Genomic DNA, 13868 nt, shown 5'->3' with positions numbered 1-13868 from the left:
TTTCAGTGGTAACAGAGATCAATATATCAAAGAAAATACAGAAGTGATCAGATAGCGCTACGTCCTTAATAAGAATGGATGGGATGTTTAGACCCTTACTGATGAGTAAATCTACAGTGTGTCCACGATTATGTGTGGGCCCGTGCACATGTTGAATCAGGTCAAAAGTGTTAACATTCCTTTTGTACAGATGTAAGATGAATTTGGCACGCGGCGTGCCGGCGACTTGCCACAAGCAACATTCAGGAATTTAAATAAATGTTTTGTGCTTCACTGAATATCTGCCAGATGGCCCATGGAAGGACTTTATCTAAAAGCCGGACCAAGTACAATGATGAATTGTGTATAAAGTTAACCTAAAACAATATTGTTTTCAATTCTGAAGCAAAAATGAATTTTATTTTGTTTTACAACAGATATTTCATGATGAACGTGTGTATATTTGCTTCATATTATTTTCATAATGATGAAATGAGATGCCCAAATTCGTGCTTTTAAAGTTTCTTATATAGTTTTTATAATGTCTTAACAGGGACAAAACAATAAAAGACATAGCAATAAATGGTATTGGTTTAAATGGTAAATGGTTTAAATGGTATTGAAATTAATTAAATTTCCTGATATAGCTATCTGATAGTGTTAACTATGCAAATGTCCTGCGAATTGGCAGAATTTAGGGGTTTAAAACGATTTAACAAGACCGAGCAGACGGTTTGCCTAAAATGTATTTCTCCAGCAAAACATAGAATAAACAGAAATAAAATGTTTAATGGTCCAATCAAATCAGACTTCATATTTACTTTGAGTGTATTTTACAAATTTACTGAATATGTTTTATGTGTATACAGTATCTGTTTGTGTACGCATCTCATATGTGACATTCATAAAATGCAATTCATGATAAGTGTATGTTGTTAAAGTAAACTGTTCAGAACAGGCCCGGTCGTGATACCGCGAAACTCCGTGTAATCATTCGGTCGCACCGGCAAAAGGTATCAGGGCCAAAGACAACACGCGCTAAAGAAGAAGAAGGCAAAGCCCAAGCCTCTGTCTGTCTAAGACACCGGCGAGAAAGTGAGGGAAAGTGACAGGCAATAGTTTAGTGCGCACTCTCGGGTTAAAGCGCACAAAGCATAAACTCTACTGTCTCTCTTCCTACAAATCCTTGGTAAGGGCATAAACCCCGAGAGCATCTTTAGTTTTTTTGTTTTAGTTTCCAGAATCCTGTCTGTTCTCGTGTAGACGGCGGAGCTCTGTTTATTTTGTGTTTTCAGTTTTCTTTTGGCTTTCTTTTAAGTTCCTTAATTCATAATCCCACGCTAACTCCAAATAAAAATGTCTTCCCATGTCTGTCTTAAGCTCTCACAACAACTCCTATTTTACTGACCCCCTCTAAAGCCCTGCGTCAGGACTCTTATAATCAGTAAAACATCTCTTGGTGCGAATCTCCACACCGCACCCCCTAACAATATAATTAGGAGAAAAATGTAAATTAAGGATGTCTTGAAACATAATGCAGTAACTCTTTATTCATTTGAACACGGTAAAGGTGTTAATGTTTCGTACATTTCTTTATTCGTCCTTTCTGTTTTGCTTAGGTTTTACTCTTTTCCATATATATACAACGTTTGGACAACAATGTTCCGGACGCGATATTAAATAAGGAAAATAAACAATTTTGTTTCAATACAGTTTTATTAAATATAGAATATTTTTGTTTCGCTGACGAAATACATTTTAGGCGGAGACGTCTGCTCTGTTTTAAACTCCTCAATTCTGTGAATTCCCCAATCAGCAAAACCGGTTTGATAACTTCACACCTATCATGAATGAAAGGTGAGAAGAGGGATTACAGTAACTGGGGGTTCTGGGTGTCACCTCGGAGCGCGCTGTCGCGTTGTATTCAGCGAATAGACTAAAACAAAATCATGTTTGCTTCAGCATTGGAAACAATATTGTATTAGGCTAACTTTATTAAAAATTATTCCCTTTTGTATTATTTGTATTCGTCTTTTTGCACACTTGCGGGCATCTTTAAATTTGAACAAAAAATAATAGTGGGCTGGTAGGAACATTATTTTTCATATAACTTAAACGACTGAATGAAGTTAAATATACACAATAAATAAATTAATTAAATAATTGCGTTTGCTTTGCATTTGAGCACTTTTTCATTTTATATACCACCATATCAGATATTTGTGTCCAATACTGTTTTATTTACATTTCACAACATTACATGCAGTTTGTAATTTACTTGCAATTGTACTTTGTAATTGCAATTGAAAAACGAAACCTACGTATCTACAGTATTAGCATATTTAACTACTTCAGCAGTGAATAAAAAATTTGGTCGGTCTGGCTTTTAGATAAATATTTTTTTATATATAATTGCATTATTTAATTAATTATCTTATTATAAATATGATTCTTATTCTCTATATTCTTGTTAAGTATAGTCCTTCGGAGCAAGCATTGTGTCAGAAGATTCTGCTGAATCTCTTCTCACTTTTCATTCACGATATGTCTTTTTCGGTAAATCGCACGCGTTTATCATTCTTTTGATCAAAACGCTGCCTTTTGTTAAGTGAACGTGCGAGCCGTAGGTTTATACACGCCGATGAATGAATTTTAGATCATCTTTTTTTTTTGGGCACGATGTATCTGCAATGAGAGTTTGTGTGTGTGAGTGTGCACAGAGAGTTTGTGTGTGTGTGTGCACAGAGAGTTTGTGTGTGTGTGTGAGTGTGCACGGAGAGTTTGTGTGTGTGTGTGAGTGTGTGCACGGAGAGTTTGTGTGTGTGTGTGAGTGTGTGCACGGAGAGTTTGTGTGTGTGTGTGAGTGTGTGCACGGAGAGTTTGTGTGTGTGTGTGAGTGTGTGCACGGAGAGTTTGTGTGTGTGTGTGAGTGTGTGCACGGAGAGTTTGTGTGTGTGTGTGAGTGTGTGCACGGAGAGTTTGTGTGTGTGTGTGTGAGTGTGTGCACGGAGAGTTTGTGTGTGTGTGTGTGAGTGTGTGCACGGAGAGTTTGTGTGTGTGTGTGTGAGTGTGTGCACGGAGAGTTTGTGTGTGTGTGTGTGAGTGTGTGCACGGAGAGTTTGTGTGTGTGTGTGTGAGTGTGTGCACGGAGAGTTTGTGTGTGTGTGTGTGAGTGTGTGCACGGAGAGTTTGTGTGTGTGTGTGTGAGTGTGTGCACGGAGAGTTTGTGTGTGTGTGTGTGAGTGTGTGCACGGAGAGTTTGTGTGTGTGTGTGTGAGTGTGTGCACGGAGAGTTTGTGTGTGTGTGTGTGAGTGTGTGCACGGAGAGTTTGTGTGTGTGTGTGAGTGTGTGCACGGAGAGTTTGTGTGTGTGTGTGAGTGTGTGCACGGAGAGTTTGTGTGTGTGTGTGAGTGTGTGCACGGAGAGTTTGTGTGTGTGTGTGTGTGAGTGTGTGCACGGAGAGTTTGTGTGTGTGTGTGTGTGAGTGTGTGCACGGAGAGTTTGTGTGTGTGTGTGTGTGAGTGTGTGCACGGAGAGTTTGTGTGTGTGTGTGTGTGAGTGTGTGCACGGAGAGTTTGTGTGTGTGAGTGTGTGCACGGAGAGTTTGTGTGTGTGTGTGTGTGTCACGGAGAGTTTGTGTGTGTGTGTGTGTGTGCACGGAGAGTTTGTGTGTGTGTGTGTGTGTGTGTGTGTGCACGGAGAGTTTGTGTGTGTGTGTGTGTGTGCACTGAGAGTTTGTGTGTGTGTGTGTGTGTGCACGGAGAGTTTGTGTGTGTGTGTGTGTGTGCACGGAGAGTTTGTGTGTGTGTGAGTGTGTGCACGGAGAGTTTGTGTGTGTGTGAGTGTGTGAACGGAGAGTTTTTGTGTGTGTGAGTGTGTGCACGGAGAGTTTGTGTGTGTGTGTGAGTGTGTGCACGGAGAGTTTGTGTGTGTGTGAGTGTGTGCACGGAGAGTTTGTGTGTGTGTGAGTGTGTGCACGGAGAGTTTGTGTGTGTGTGAGTGTGTGCACGGAGAGTTTGTGTGTGTGTGAGTGTGTGCACGGAGAGTTTGTGTGTGTGTGAGTGTGTGCACGGAGAGTTTGTGTGTGTGTGAGTGTGTGCACGGAGAGTTTGTGTGTGTGTGAGTGTGTGCACGGAGAGTTTGTGTGTGTGTGAGTGTGTGCACGGAGAGTTTGTGTGTGTGTGAGTGTGTGCACGGAGAGTTTGTGTGTGTGTGAGTGTGTGCACGGAGAGTTTGTGTGTGTGTGTGTGTGTGAGTGTGTGCACGGAGAGTTTGTGTGTGTGTGTGTGTGTGAGTGTGTGCACGGAGAGTTTGTGTGTGTGTGTGTGTGTGAGTGTGTGCACGGAGAGTTTGTGTGTGTGTGTGTGTGTGAGTGTGTGCACGGAGAGTTTGTGTGTGTGTGTGTGTGTGAGTGTGTGCACGGAGAGTTTGTGTGTGTGTGTGTGTGAGTGTGTGCACGGAGAGTTTGTGTGTGTGTGTGTGTGAGTGTGTGCACGGAGAGTTTGTGTGTGTGTGAGTGTGAGTGTGTGCACGGAGAGTTTGTGTGTGTGTGAGTGTGAGTGTGTGCACGGAGAGTTTGTGTGTGTGTGAGTGTGAGTGTGTGCACGGAGAGTTTGTGTGTGTGTGTGAGTGTGTGCACGGAGAGTTTGTGTGTGTGTGTGTGTGTGTGCACGGAGAGTTTGTGTGTGTGTGTGTGAGTGTGTGCACGGAGAGTTTGTGTGTGTGTGTGTGTGAGTGTGTGCACGGAGAGTTTGTGTGTGTGTGTGTGTGAGTGTGTGCACGGAGAGTTTGTGTGTGTGTGTGTGTGAGTGTGTGCACGGAGAGTTTGTGTGTGTGTGTGTGTGAGTGTGTGCACGGAGAGTTTGTGTGTGTGTGAGTGTGTGCACGGAGAGTTTGTGTGTGTGTGAGTGTGTGCACGGAGAGTTTGTGTGTGTGTGTGTGTGAGTGTGTGCACGGAGAGTTTGTGTGTGTGTGTGTGTGAGTGTGTGCACGGAGAGTTTGTGTGTGTGTGTGTGTGAGTGTGTGCACGGAGAGTTTGTGTGTGTGTGTGTGTGAGTGTGTGCACGGAGAGTTTGTGTGTGTGTGTGTGTGAGTGTGTGCACGGAGAGTTTGTGTGTGTGTGTGTGTGAGTGTGTGCACGGAGTGTTTGTGTGTGTGTGAGTGTGTGCACGGAGAGTTTGTGTGTGTGTGTGTGTGTGAGTGTGTGCACGGAGAGTTTGTGTGTGTGTGTGTGTGTGAGTGTGTGCACGGAGAGTTTGTGTGTGTGTGTGTGTGTGAGTGTGTGCACGGAGAGTTTGTGTGTGTGTGTGTGTGTGAGTGTGTGCACGGAGAGTTTGTGTGTGTGTGTGTGTGTGAGTGTGTGCACGGAGAGTTTGTGTGTGTGTGTGTGTGAGTGTGTGCACGGAGAGTTTGTGTGTGTGTGTGTGTGAGTGTGTGCACGGAGAGTTTGTGTGTGTGTGAGTGTGTGCACGGAGAGTTTGTGTGTGTGTGTGTGTGTGTGTGCACGGAGAGTTTGTGTGTGTGTGTGTGTGTGTGTGCACGGAGAGTTTGTGTGTGTGTGTGTTTGTGTGCACGGAGAGTTTGTGTGTGTGTGTGTGTGTGTGCACGGAGAGTTTGTGTGTGTGTGTGTGAGTGTGTGCACGGAGAGTTTGTGTGTGTGTGTGTGTGAGTGTGTGCACGGAGAGTTTGTGTGTGTGTGTGTGTGAGTGTGTGCACGGAGAGTTTGTGTGTGTGTGTGTGTGAGTGTGTGCACGGAGAGTTTGTGTGTGTGTGTGTGTGTGAGTGTGTGCACGGAGAGTGTGTGTGTGTGTGTGTGTGTGAGTGTGTGCACGGAGAGTTTGTGTGTGTGTGTGTGTGTGAGTGTGTGCACGGAGAGTTTGTGTGTGTGTGTGTGTGAGTGTGTGCACGGAGAGTTTGTGTGTGTGTGTGTGTGAGTGTGTGCACGGAGAGTTTGTGTGTGTGTGTGTGTGTGAGTGTGTGCACGGAGAGTTTGTGTGTGTGTGTGTGTGTGTGTGTGTGCACGGAGAGTTTGTGTGTGTGTGTGTGTGTGTGTGTGTGCACGGAGAGTTTGTGTGTGTGTGTGTGTGTGTGTGTGTGCACGGAGAGTTTGTGTGTGTGTGTGTGTGAGTGTGTGCACGGAGAGTTTGTGAGTGTGTGTGTGTGAGTGTGTGCACGGAGAGTTTGTGAGTGTGTGTGTGTGAGTGTGTGCACGGAGAGTTTGTGAGTGTGTGTGTGTGAGTGTGTGCACGGAGAGTTTGTGAGTGTGTGTGTGTGAGTGTGTGCACGGAGAGTTTGTGAGTGTGTGTGTGTGAGTGTGTGCACGGAGAGTTTGTGAGTGTGTGTGTGTGAGTGTGTGCACGGAGAGTTTGTGAGTGTGTGTGTGTGAGTGTGTGCACGGAGAGTTTGTGAGTGTGTGTGTGTGAGTGTGTGCACGGAGAGTTTGTGTGTGTGTGTGTGTGAGTGTGTGCACGGAGAGTTTGTGTGTGTGTGTGTGTGAGTGTGTGCACGGAGAGTTTGTGTGTGTGTGTGTGTGAGTGTGTGCACGGAGAGTGTGTGTGTGTGTGTGTGTGTGAGTGTGTGCACGGAGAGTTTGTGTGTGTGTGTGTGTGTGAGTGTGTGCACGGAGAGTTTGTGTGTGTGTGTGTGTGAGTGTGTGCACGGAGAGTTTGTGTGTGTGTGTGTGTGAGTGTGTGCACGGAGAGTTTGTGTGTGTGTGTGTGTGTGCACGGAGAGTTTGTGTGTGTGTGTGTGTGAGTGTGTGCACGGAGAGTTTGTGTGTGTGTGTGTGTGTGTGTGCACGGAGAGTTTGTGTGTGTGTGTGTGTGTGCACGGAGAGTTTGTGTGTGTGTGTGAGTGTGTGCACGGAGAGTTTGTGTGTGTGTGTGAGTGTGTGCACGGAGAGTTTGTGTGTGTGTGTGAGTGTGTGCACGGAGAGTTTGTGTGTGTGTGTGAGTGTGTGCACGGAGAGTTTGTGTGTGTGTGTGAGTGTGTGCACGGAGAGTTTGTGTGTGTGTGTGAGTGTGTGCACGGAGAGTTTGTGTGTGTGTGTGTGAGTGTGTGCACGGAGAGTTTGTGTGTGTGTGTGTGAGTGTGTGCACGGAGAGTTTGTGTGTGTGTGTGTGAGTGTGTGCACGGAGAGTTTGTGTGTGTGTGTGTGAGTGTGTGCACGGAGAGTTTGTGTGTGTGTGTGTGAGTGTGTGCACGGAGAGTTTGTGTGTGTGTGTGTGAGTGTGTGCACGGAGAGTTTGTGTGTGTGTGTGTGAGTGTGTGCACGGAGAGTTTGTGTGTGTGTGTGTGAGTGTGTGCACGGAGAGTTTGTGTGTGTGTGTGTGAGTGTGTGCACGGAGAGTTTGTGTGTGTGTGTGTGTGAGTGTGTGCACGGAGAGTTTGTGTGTGTGTGTGTGTGAGTGTGTGCACGGAGAGTTTGTGTGTGTGTGTGTGTGAGTGTGTGCACGGAGAGTTTGTGTGTGTGTGTGTGTGAGTGTGTGCACGGAGAGTTTGTGTGTGTGTGTGTGTGAGTGTGTGCACGGAGAGTTTGTGTGTGTGTGTGTGTGAGTGTGTGCACGGAGAGTTTGTGTGTGTGTGTGTGTGAGTGTGTGCACGGAGAGTTTGTGTGTGTGTGTGTGTGAGTGTGTGCACGGAGAGTTTGTGTGTGTGTGTGTGTGAGTGTGTGCACGGAGAGTTTGTGTGTGTGTGTGTGTGAGTGTGTGCACGGAGAGTTTGTGTGTGTGTGTGTGTGAGTGTGTGCACGGAGAGTTTGTGTGTGTGTGTGTGTGAGTGTGTGCACGGAGAGTTTGTGTGTGAGTGTGTGCACGGAGAGTTTGTGTGTGTGTGTGTGAGTGTGTGCACGGAGTTACTTTTATGCAAATTTTACAATGCAACTAAGGACATATTATAATAAACAGATTGAACAGCTTACCTCTTATATCTTCCAATCTGAGTCGTTCGTTCTTTTGAATCTACTGCACTGCATATCGTCTATGGGAGACACGTGACAAATGAACGAACGACTCGAGACTTGAAGACTCATTGCTAAGAATTGTTCAATACTGTTTCCTGTATACAGTATAACATACGGAGGTTTTGCGATGCTTTGCGCATGCGCGCCCAATAGAAAATGAACGAATCACTCTCCGAGACTACTCGTTCATCTGAGTCATGTTAAAGATTCGTTTAGAATTGTTCATGAACGACCCATCATTAGTGTCTGTGCGTGCTTCTCATACTGTACTGTAGGTGTGTATGCACAGAGAGTTTGTGTGTGTGTGTGTGTGTGATTGTGACGTTATCTTCTCCTTCAAACATGCTTCCAACCAACCAACCAACCCTGGCCTCCAAACTTAGAAGTTTATGTGTCATAGCTGATAACTGCTCCTTTGATTTGCTGGTTACGGCGGGGCGTCGACTGCTGATGAGTGTAAAGTAGCCTGTACAAGCCAAGCTCTTTCCCAAAAATAGTGTAAATTTCTGCAACAAACACTAACCATTAAAATGCTAAGAATTTAATTAAACACAAATATATAAATTAGATTTTCTTTATACATAATATTTTCATTATATATAAACTTATGCTAGGGTACTTTTACTACGCTGAAGTACCATTTAAAGTTAATTATTCATTTATCTTTTATTTGCTTACTTACTTACTAACTAGCGAATTCTTTAGTAAAGGCTCTAAAACAACAGCAGTATGAATGACTATGGAATATTACAGAACGTATAAGTTGACGCCCATGCACCAATCACTAACTATTAAAATGTTAGATTTTAATTAAAATGCCACTTATATATATATATTCTGGTTCTAGTGAGGACTCTTGCTGCTGCATTCTTGACTAGCTGAAGCTTATTTATGCACCTAGCTGAACAACCAGACAGTAGGGCATTACAATAGTCCAACCTAGAGGTGATAAAAGCATGAACTAGTTTTTCTGCATCGTTTAGCGACAATATATTTATCTTGGCAAAATTTCTGAGGTGAAAGAATGCTATCCTGGTAATATTATCTAAATGAGCTTCAAATGAAAGGCTGGAATCTATAATCACACCGAGGTCTTTTACTGATGCACTGGATGGAACAAAAAGGCCATCTAAAGTTATGGTGTGATCTAAAATTTTACTTCTAGCTGTATGTGGTCCTATGACTAGAACTTCTGTCTTATCCGGATTAAGCAGAAGGAAGTTAATTAGCATCCAATTTTTTATGTCCTGCACACATTACTCAACAAGCTGTTTTTTCTCATCAGGTTTTGCTGAGACATATAACTGTGTATCGTCAGCATAACAATGAAAAATAATACCATGCTTACGGATTATGTTGCCCAGAGGAAGCATGTAAAGGATAAAAAGCAGTGGACCTTAAACTGAACCCTGCGGAACGCCAAACTCCACTAGAGAACATGCAGAATAGTCACCATTTAAGTCTACATACTGATAACGATCGGTCAGATAGGATCTGAGCCAGGAGAGGGCTGTACCCTTAATTCCTACTACATTTTCTAATCTGTGAAGAAGAATAGCATGATTAATGGTGTCAAAAGCTGCACTGAGGTTGAGTAATAGAAGCATAGTTACACAACCCTGATCAGAGGCCAATAGGAGGCCATTTACAACTTCAACGAGTGCTGTCTCTGTGCTGTGATAAGGCCTAAATCCTGACTGATACAGTTCATAAATGCCATTTCTATGTAGATATGAGCATAGCATCTCCGCTACTATCTTTTTCAGAATCTTAGAGATAAAGGGGAGGTTTGATATTGGCCTGTAATTGGACAGCTGACAGAGGTCGAGGTCAGGTTTCTTAATTATTGGTTTAATAACTGCTAATTTAAAAGATTTTGGAACATAAACAATGCTGAGTGAAGAATTAATTATTCCCAACAGGGGTTCTGTTATTGCTGGTACTATCTGTTTAAGAAAATGTGACAATACAGGATCTAATATACAGGTTGATGAATTTGAAGAAGAGATGAGTGAAATTAGTTCATTCTCTTCAAGGGGAGTAAAGTATTCTAGGTTCTGATCTGACATGGCTAGATTAACATCTGCATCAATTACATTGTTCAGTTTCAAAGCCTCAATTTTATGCCTAATATTTACAATTTTATTATTAAAAAAGTTCATGAAGTCCTCACTATTGCATAATGTTGTTGTGGAGATTTCTGCAGTGGTCTTATTTCTGGTTAATTTGGCTACAACATTAAATAAAAATCTAAGATTATTTTTGTTATTTCCTATAAGAGTGGAGAGATACGTTGATCTAGCTACACTAAGAGCTTTTCTATAGTTCAGGATGCTCTCCTTCCATGCTATTTGAAATACCACATAATACTAATAATACAATTTAGTTTGACGCCATTTACATTCTAATTTCCGAGCGGTCTGTTTTAAAGTGCGCGTGTGATCGTTATACCAGGGAGCAAGTTTCTTATCTCTAATAATTTTTCTTTTAACTGGAGCTACATTATCTAAGGTATAGTGAAATGTCGACTCTAAATATTTAGTCGCCTGATCGAGTTCTGTGGGGTCAGACGGTGATCTAATCGAAGTTGGGAACTCTGGGAGATTACTCATAAAACTCTGTGTGGTAGTTGACGTGAATGTACGTTTCATATGGTAGTGCGGCGCTGTGCATACATTATTACTGTGACATGCTTGAATTGAGAGAAGATAGTGATCTGAGAGAACTTCAGATAGTGGAATTGTGAATAAATTTCTTATACTCAATCCGAATAATATTATTAAATCTAAAGTGTTCTCTATAAAGTTATTCTTACTAACCTCTGACTGACGAAGGCGTATGTCATTAGCTCCAGCATGTACCACTATCTTAGAGAACCTATGCTGTCCTAGAGCCCTAAGATTACCTGATGTCTGGTGCTCTGGCTCCCGGGATACACCTAACCACTGCCGCTGGCGCCCCCAAAGGCCTGGCTAATTTCACGTGTCTCATTATAGAGTCTCCTATAACCAGAGCTCTTTCAGGTTTCTCAGTGGGTGCATCACTGAGGAGAGCAAACCTGTTGGACACGTGAAGCACAGAAGAGGTGTGCTCCGGTGGGCTCGCCTTAGTGTTAGCTTTGGCTGATCGAGTATGCCGCCGAGTCGTCACCCACTCGCCCCGCTGTGAGGGCTCTAATGCCAGAGTCGGGGGCTGGTTATCTCCGCCTGTGGCACCCAGACTGTCCGCTACAGGAATAACGCTGCTCTCACACTCTCTAACCCTCTCTAAAGTCTGGATGCGCTCCTCTAACGCTGATATCTTCTCCGTCAGAGTGCTCACTAACACACACCTATCACAAATAAAATTACCACTAACGACGGAGGAAGAATGTCTAAACATCCTGCACTCTACACACTGAACGAGATAAATATTAGACATGATAACGTACCTGAGTCAGAGTTTAGTTGTTTGGAGCTGAATTCCGTTTGTTGTTTTTAGATGAAGAAACTCGCGTGTTCTCCAAAAAGCGCAGAAAAAGGCGAAGCCAAATAGTGTGAAGATGTAAAAACTAGTTTACTAAAGCTCTTAATATTAATATTGTATAAATAAAAAACTATGTAATTTAAACGCTGATACAAACGCGAAACATTCGTTGCAACGATACAAAAAAAAAGCCAGTTCCTCCATTTTCTGTCAGAAGCTTAGATGTGGAGATGATGGGGATAGGGATGTCCCTGGTGAGATGGGCTCTAATTCTGGTGTTTTTGGTGGCTGTAGTGAATTTCAGTGTATTTTACTGAATTCCCTGGCTGTTTTCCAGAAAGTTATCTTGGAGCTGGTGTAGTATGTCACAGTCTGTCTGTGATGAGCTCTGTGGACAGGACTGAGCTGGCATGTCCATGAGCAGTTGTTGTTTTGGCTGTGTGGTGTTATCAATGTCCTTGTGGGAAATCTTTAACCACATAATGACTCGAAAGCTGTTTGTGGTCACTCAAACGTTCTCCAGGTGTGCATGTGCCATTCAGGTTGAGAGGATTGGCACATTCTGCTGAAGGATGATGGAGGGAGACATAGATATCTTCCTTTATCACCCTTGCACCAAGTTTGTTTGGTTTCTCGCTGAGCTGATTGCCGCTCTCTGCTCGACATTGAGCGCCTGTTGTTAGCGGCGTTAGCTGATGGCTGATCCGATCCATATTCAATAACATTTGGGGATTCCTAACCCACATTAATCAGCGCTTTGAATCTGTTCTCAAGATGAATGGGGGGTGGCAAAATACCAGTGTTTGCAAGTCGCAAGTCTTGTCACAGCTATATCTGGGGAAGAGGATGCTATTGCAGCAATATGAGATACTCGTGACAGTCTGATATCTTGAGTGCCTTTGCGTCTTTCTCCCTGTTTGTACCATCGATTAATCTGTTGATCAGTTTTGGCATGTTCCTCTACACTCTGTATAAACTGTTGAGATTTGCTAGATTCACGAGACTCATCGGCTGTATGCAGAAGGGGTCCATGCTGACGATCTGCTGAATGTTCTGCCAGTTTGGGAAGTCCAACAAGTAACTTTGTTTCAAGAACTGCAATCCTTTGTCGAAATGTGTGGCAGGTCATGCAGCAAGTAAATTCCACAAAAGGCTTTTTTTCCCATCTCTGGAATGTAACTGCTGGCAGGGGGAGGGAAAAGTCCCCTTTTTGTAAAAATCGTAGAGGAATTAGAGAAAATTACAAATACAAAGAGAAGCGCAGAGGAGGCAGGAGTAAGCAGGAACGTCCAAACGGTAGTGAAGCCGGAAACAAACAGCAATATATGCAATCCGTGAGCCAGACAGCAGTCATTCCCAATCCGTGTGTGTGTGTGTGTGAGAAAGTTGTCGTACAAGCCCTGGCCCTGAAAACCTGCCCCAATCTGTTATTCCTGCTTTTATACCCCTATCTCATCTATGCAGTTTAACTATGCGAGGACGGAAAAATGGAAACATAACCACAGCGCCAAAACTCAAGATGAATCATGATGATCCATACTTACGGCCACGGCGCGAAACCGCGTATGTGAGATACACAAATTAACTGCACTGTGTGAGCTGCAGGGTTTAAAAGCTTAAAATCAATACAAGACACAACATCCATTCTTTTTATTCCTTCTTAGAGTTGAAAGTTCATTTAGTTACTGAATGTTCTTTCAGTTTGACTTTATCTATGTGCTATGAATAGAGGTGCCAGATCTACGTTACAGAAACAGACAAATGGACAAGCAGTATTAAACACATGCAGTTTCCCTCATCAGTTCTTTCTCTAACATTTTAAAATAGTCTCATATTATTGTCATAAATACAGAATTTCTATGAATAAACCCACAGACTAAAATCCATTTATATAGTAACACAAAGCTAAGGGAGAGAACAGTGTGTGTGTGTGTGTGTGTGTGTGTGTGTGTGTGTGTGTGTGTGTGTGTGTGTGTGTGTGTGTGTCGCAAAGCTTCTCTTGAAGTTTACATCCTGAGTGAATGAAGTGTGTCATTGTCTCTGCAGGTCGGATGATTGTGGTGTCACAGATGAAGGCTGTGCTGCTCTTGCTTCAGCTCTGAGATTAAACCCCTCACACCTGAGACTACTGGATCTGTATGGGAACAAAATAGGAGACTCTGGACAGAAGTGTCTCTCTGCCCTTAAGGACGATGAACATTACAAACTACAGACACTGAGGTGAGTAATGCTCTCTTTATATAAACACTGAAACACATTAACAGACTGATTAGCATTATTTTGTACATTAGCATTAGCTTGTACTGTACATTAGCATTTCTCTTTAGTTCCAGTAAATATTGGATTACAGAGTTAAAATTTCCTTTTATTCTCTTTAATTACTGTTTCTAACAATTATCTTTAATGCTGTTTGGTGTTGATTTAAACTTTATGTAAAAGCAGAAGACAGGGAGTCAGACGGAG

General features: G+C 43.2%; 1 protein-coding gene across 1 annotated transcript in view; it reads left to right on the top strand.

The window, feature by feature from the left end:
* The window catches only part of LOC128515928 (NACHT, LRR and PYD domains-containing protein 12-like), a 65185-nt gene extending 51517 nt beyond the window's left edge, over window positions 1-13668 (top strand). Inside the window, exon 15 of the mRNA XM_053490193.1 lies at window positions 13452-13668. Coding sequence (XP_053346168.1) covers window positions 13452-13629 — 178 coding nt within the window. The 3' untranslated portion in view covers window positions 13630-13668. The remainder of the gene's footprint in view (window positions 1-13451) is intronic.
* The last annotated feature ends 200 nt before the right edge of the window (window positions 13669-13868 follow it).

The sequence above is a fragment of the Clarias gariepinus genome, chromosome 28, assembly GCF_024256425.1.
Source record: "Clarias gariepinus isolate MV-2021 ecotype Netherlands chromosome 28, CGAR_prim_01v2, whole genome shotgun sequence".
Classification (NCBI taxonomy): domain Eukaryota; kingdom Metazoa; phylum Chordata; class Actinopteri; order Siluriformes; family Clariidae; genus Clarias; species Clarias gariepinus.
The sequence above is the reverse complement of the archived record's forward strand: the minus strand, read 5'-3'. Positions and strand labels throughout refer to the sequence as shown.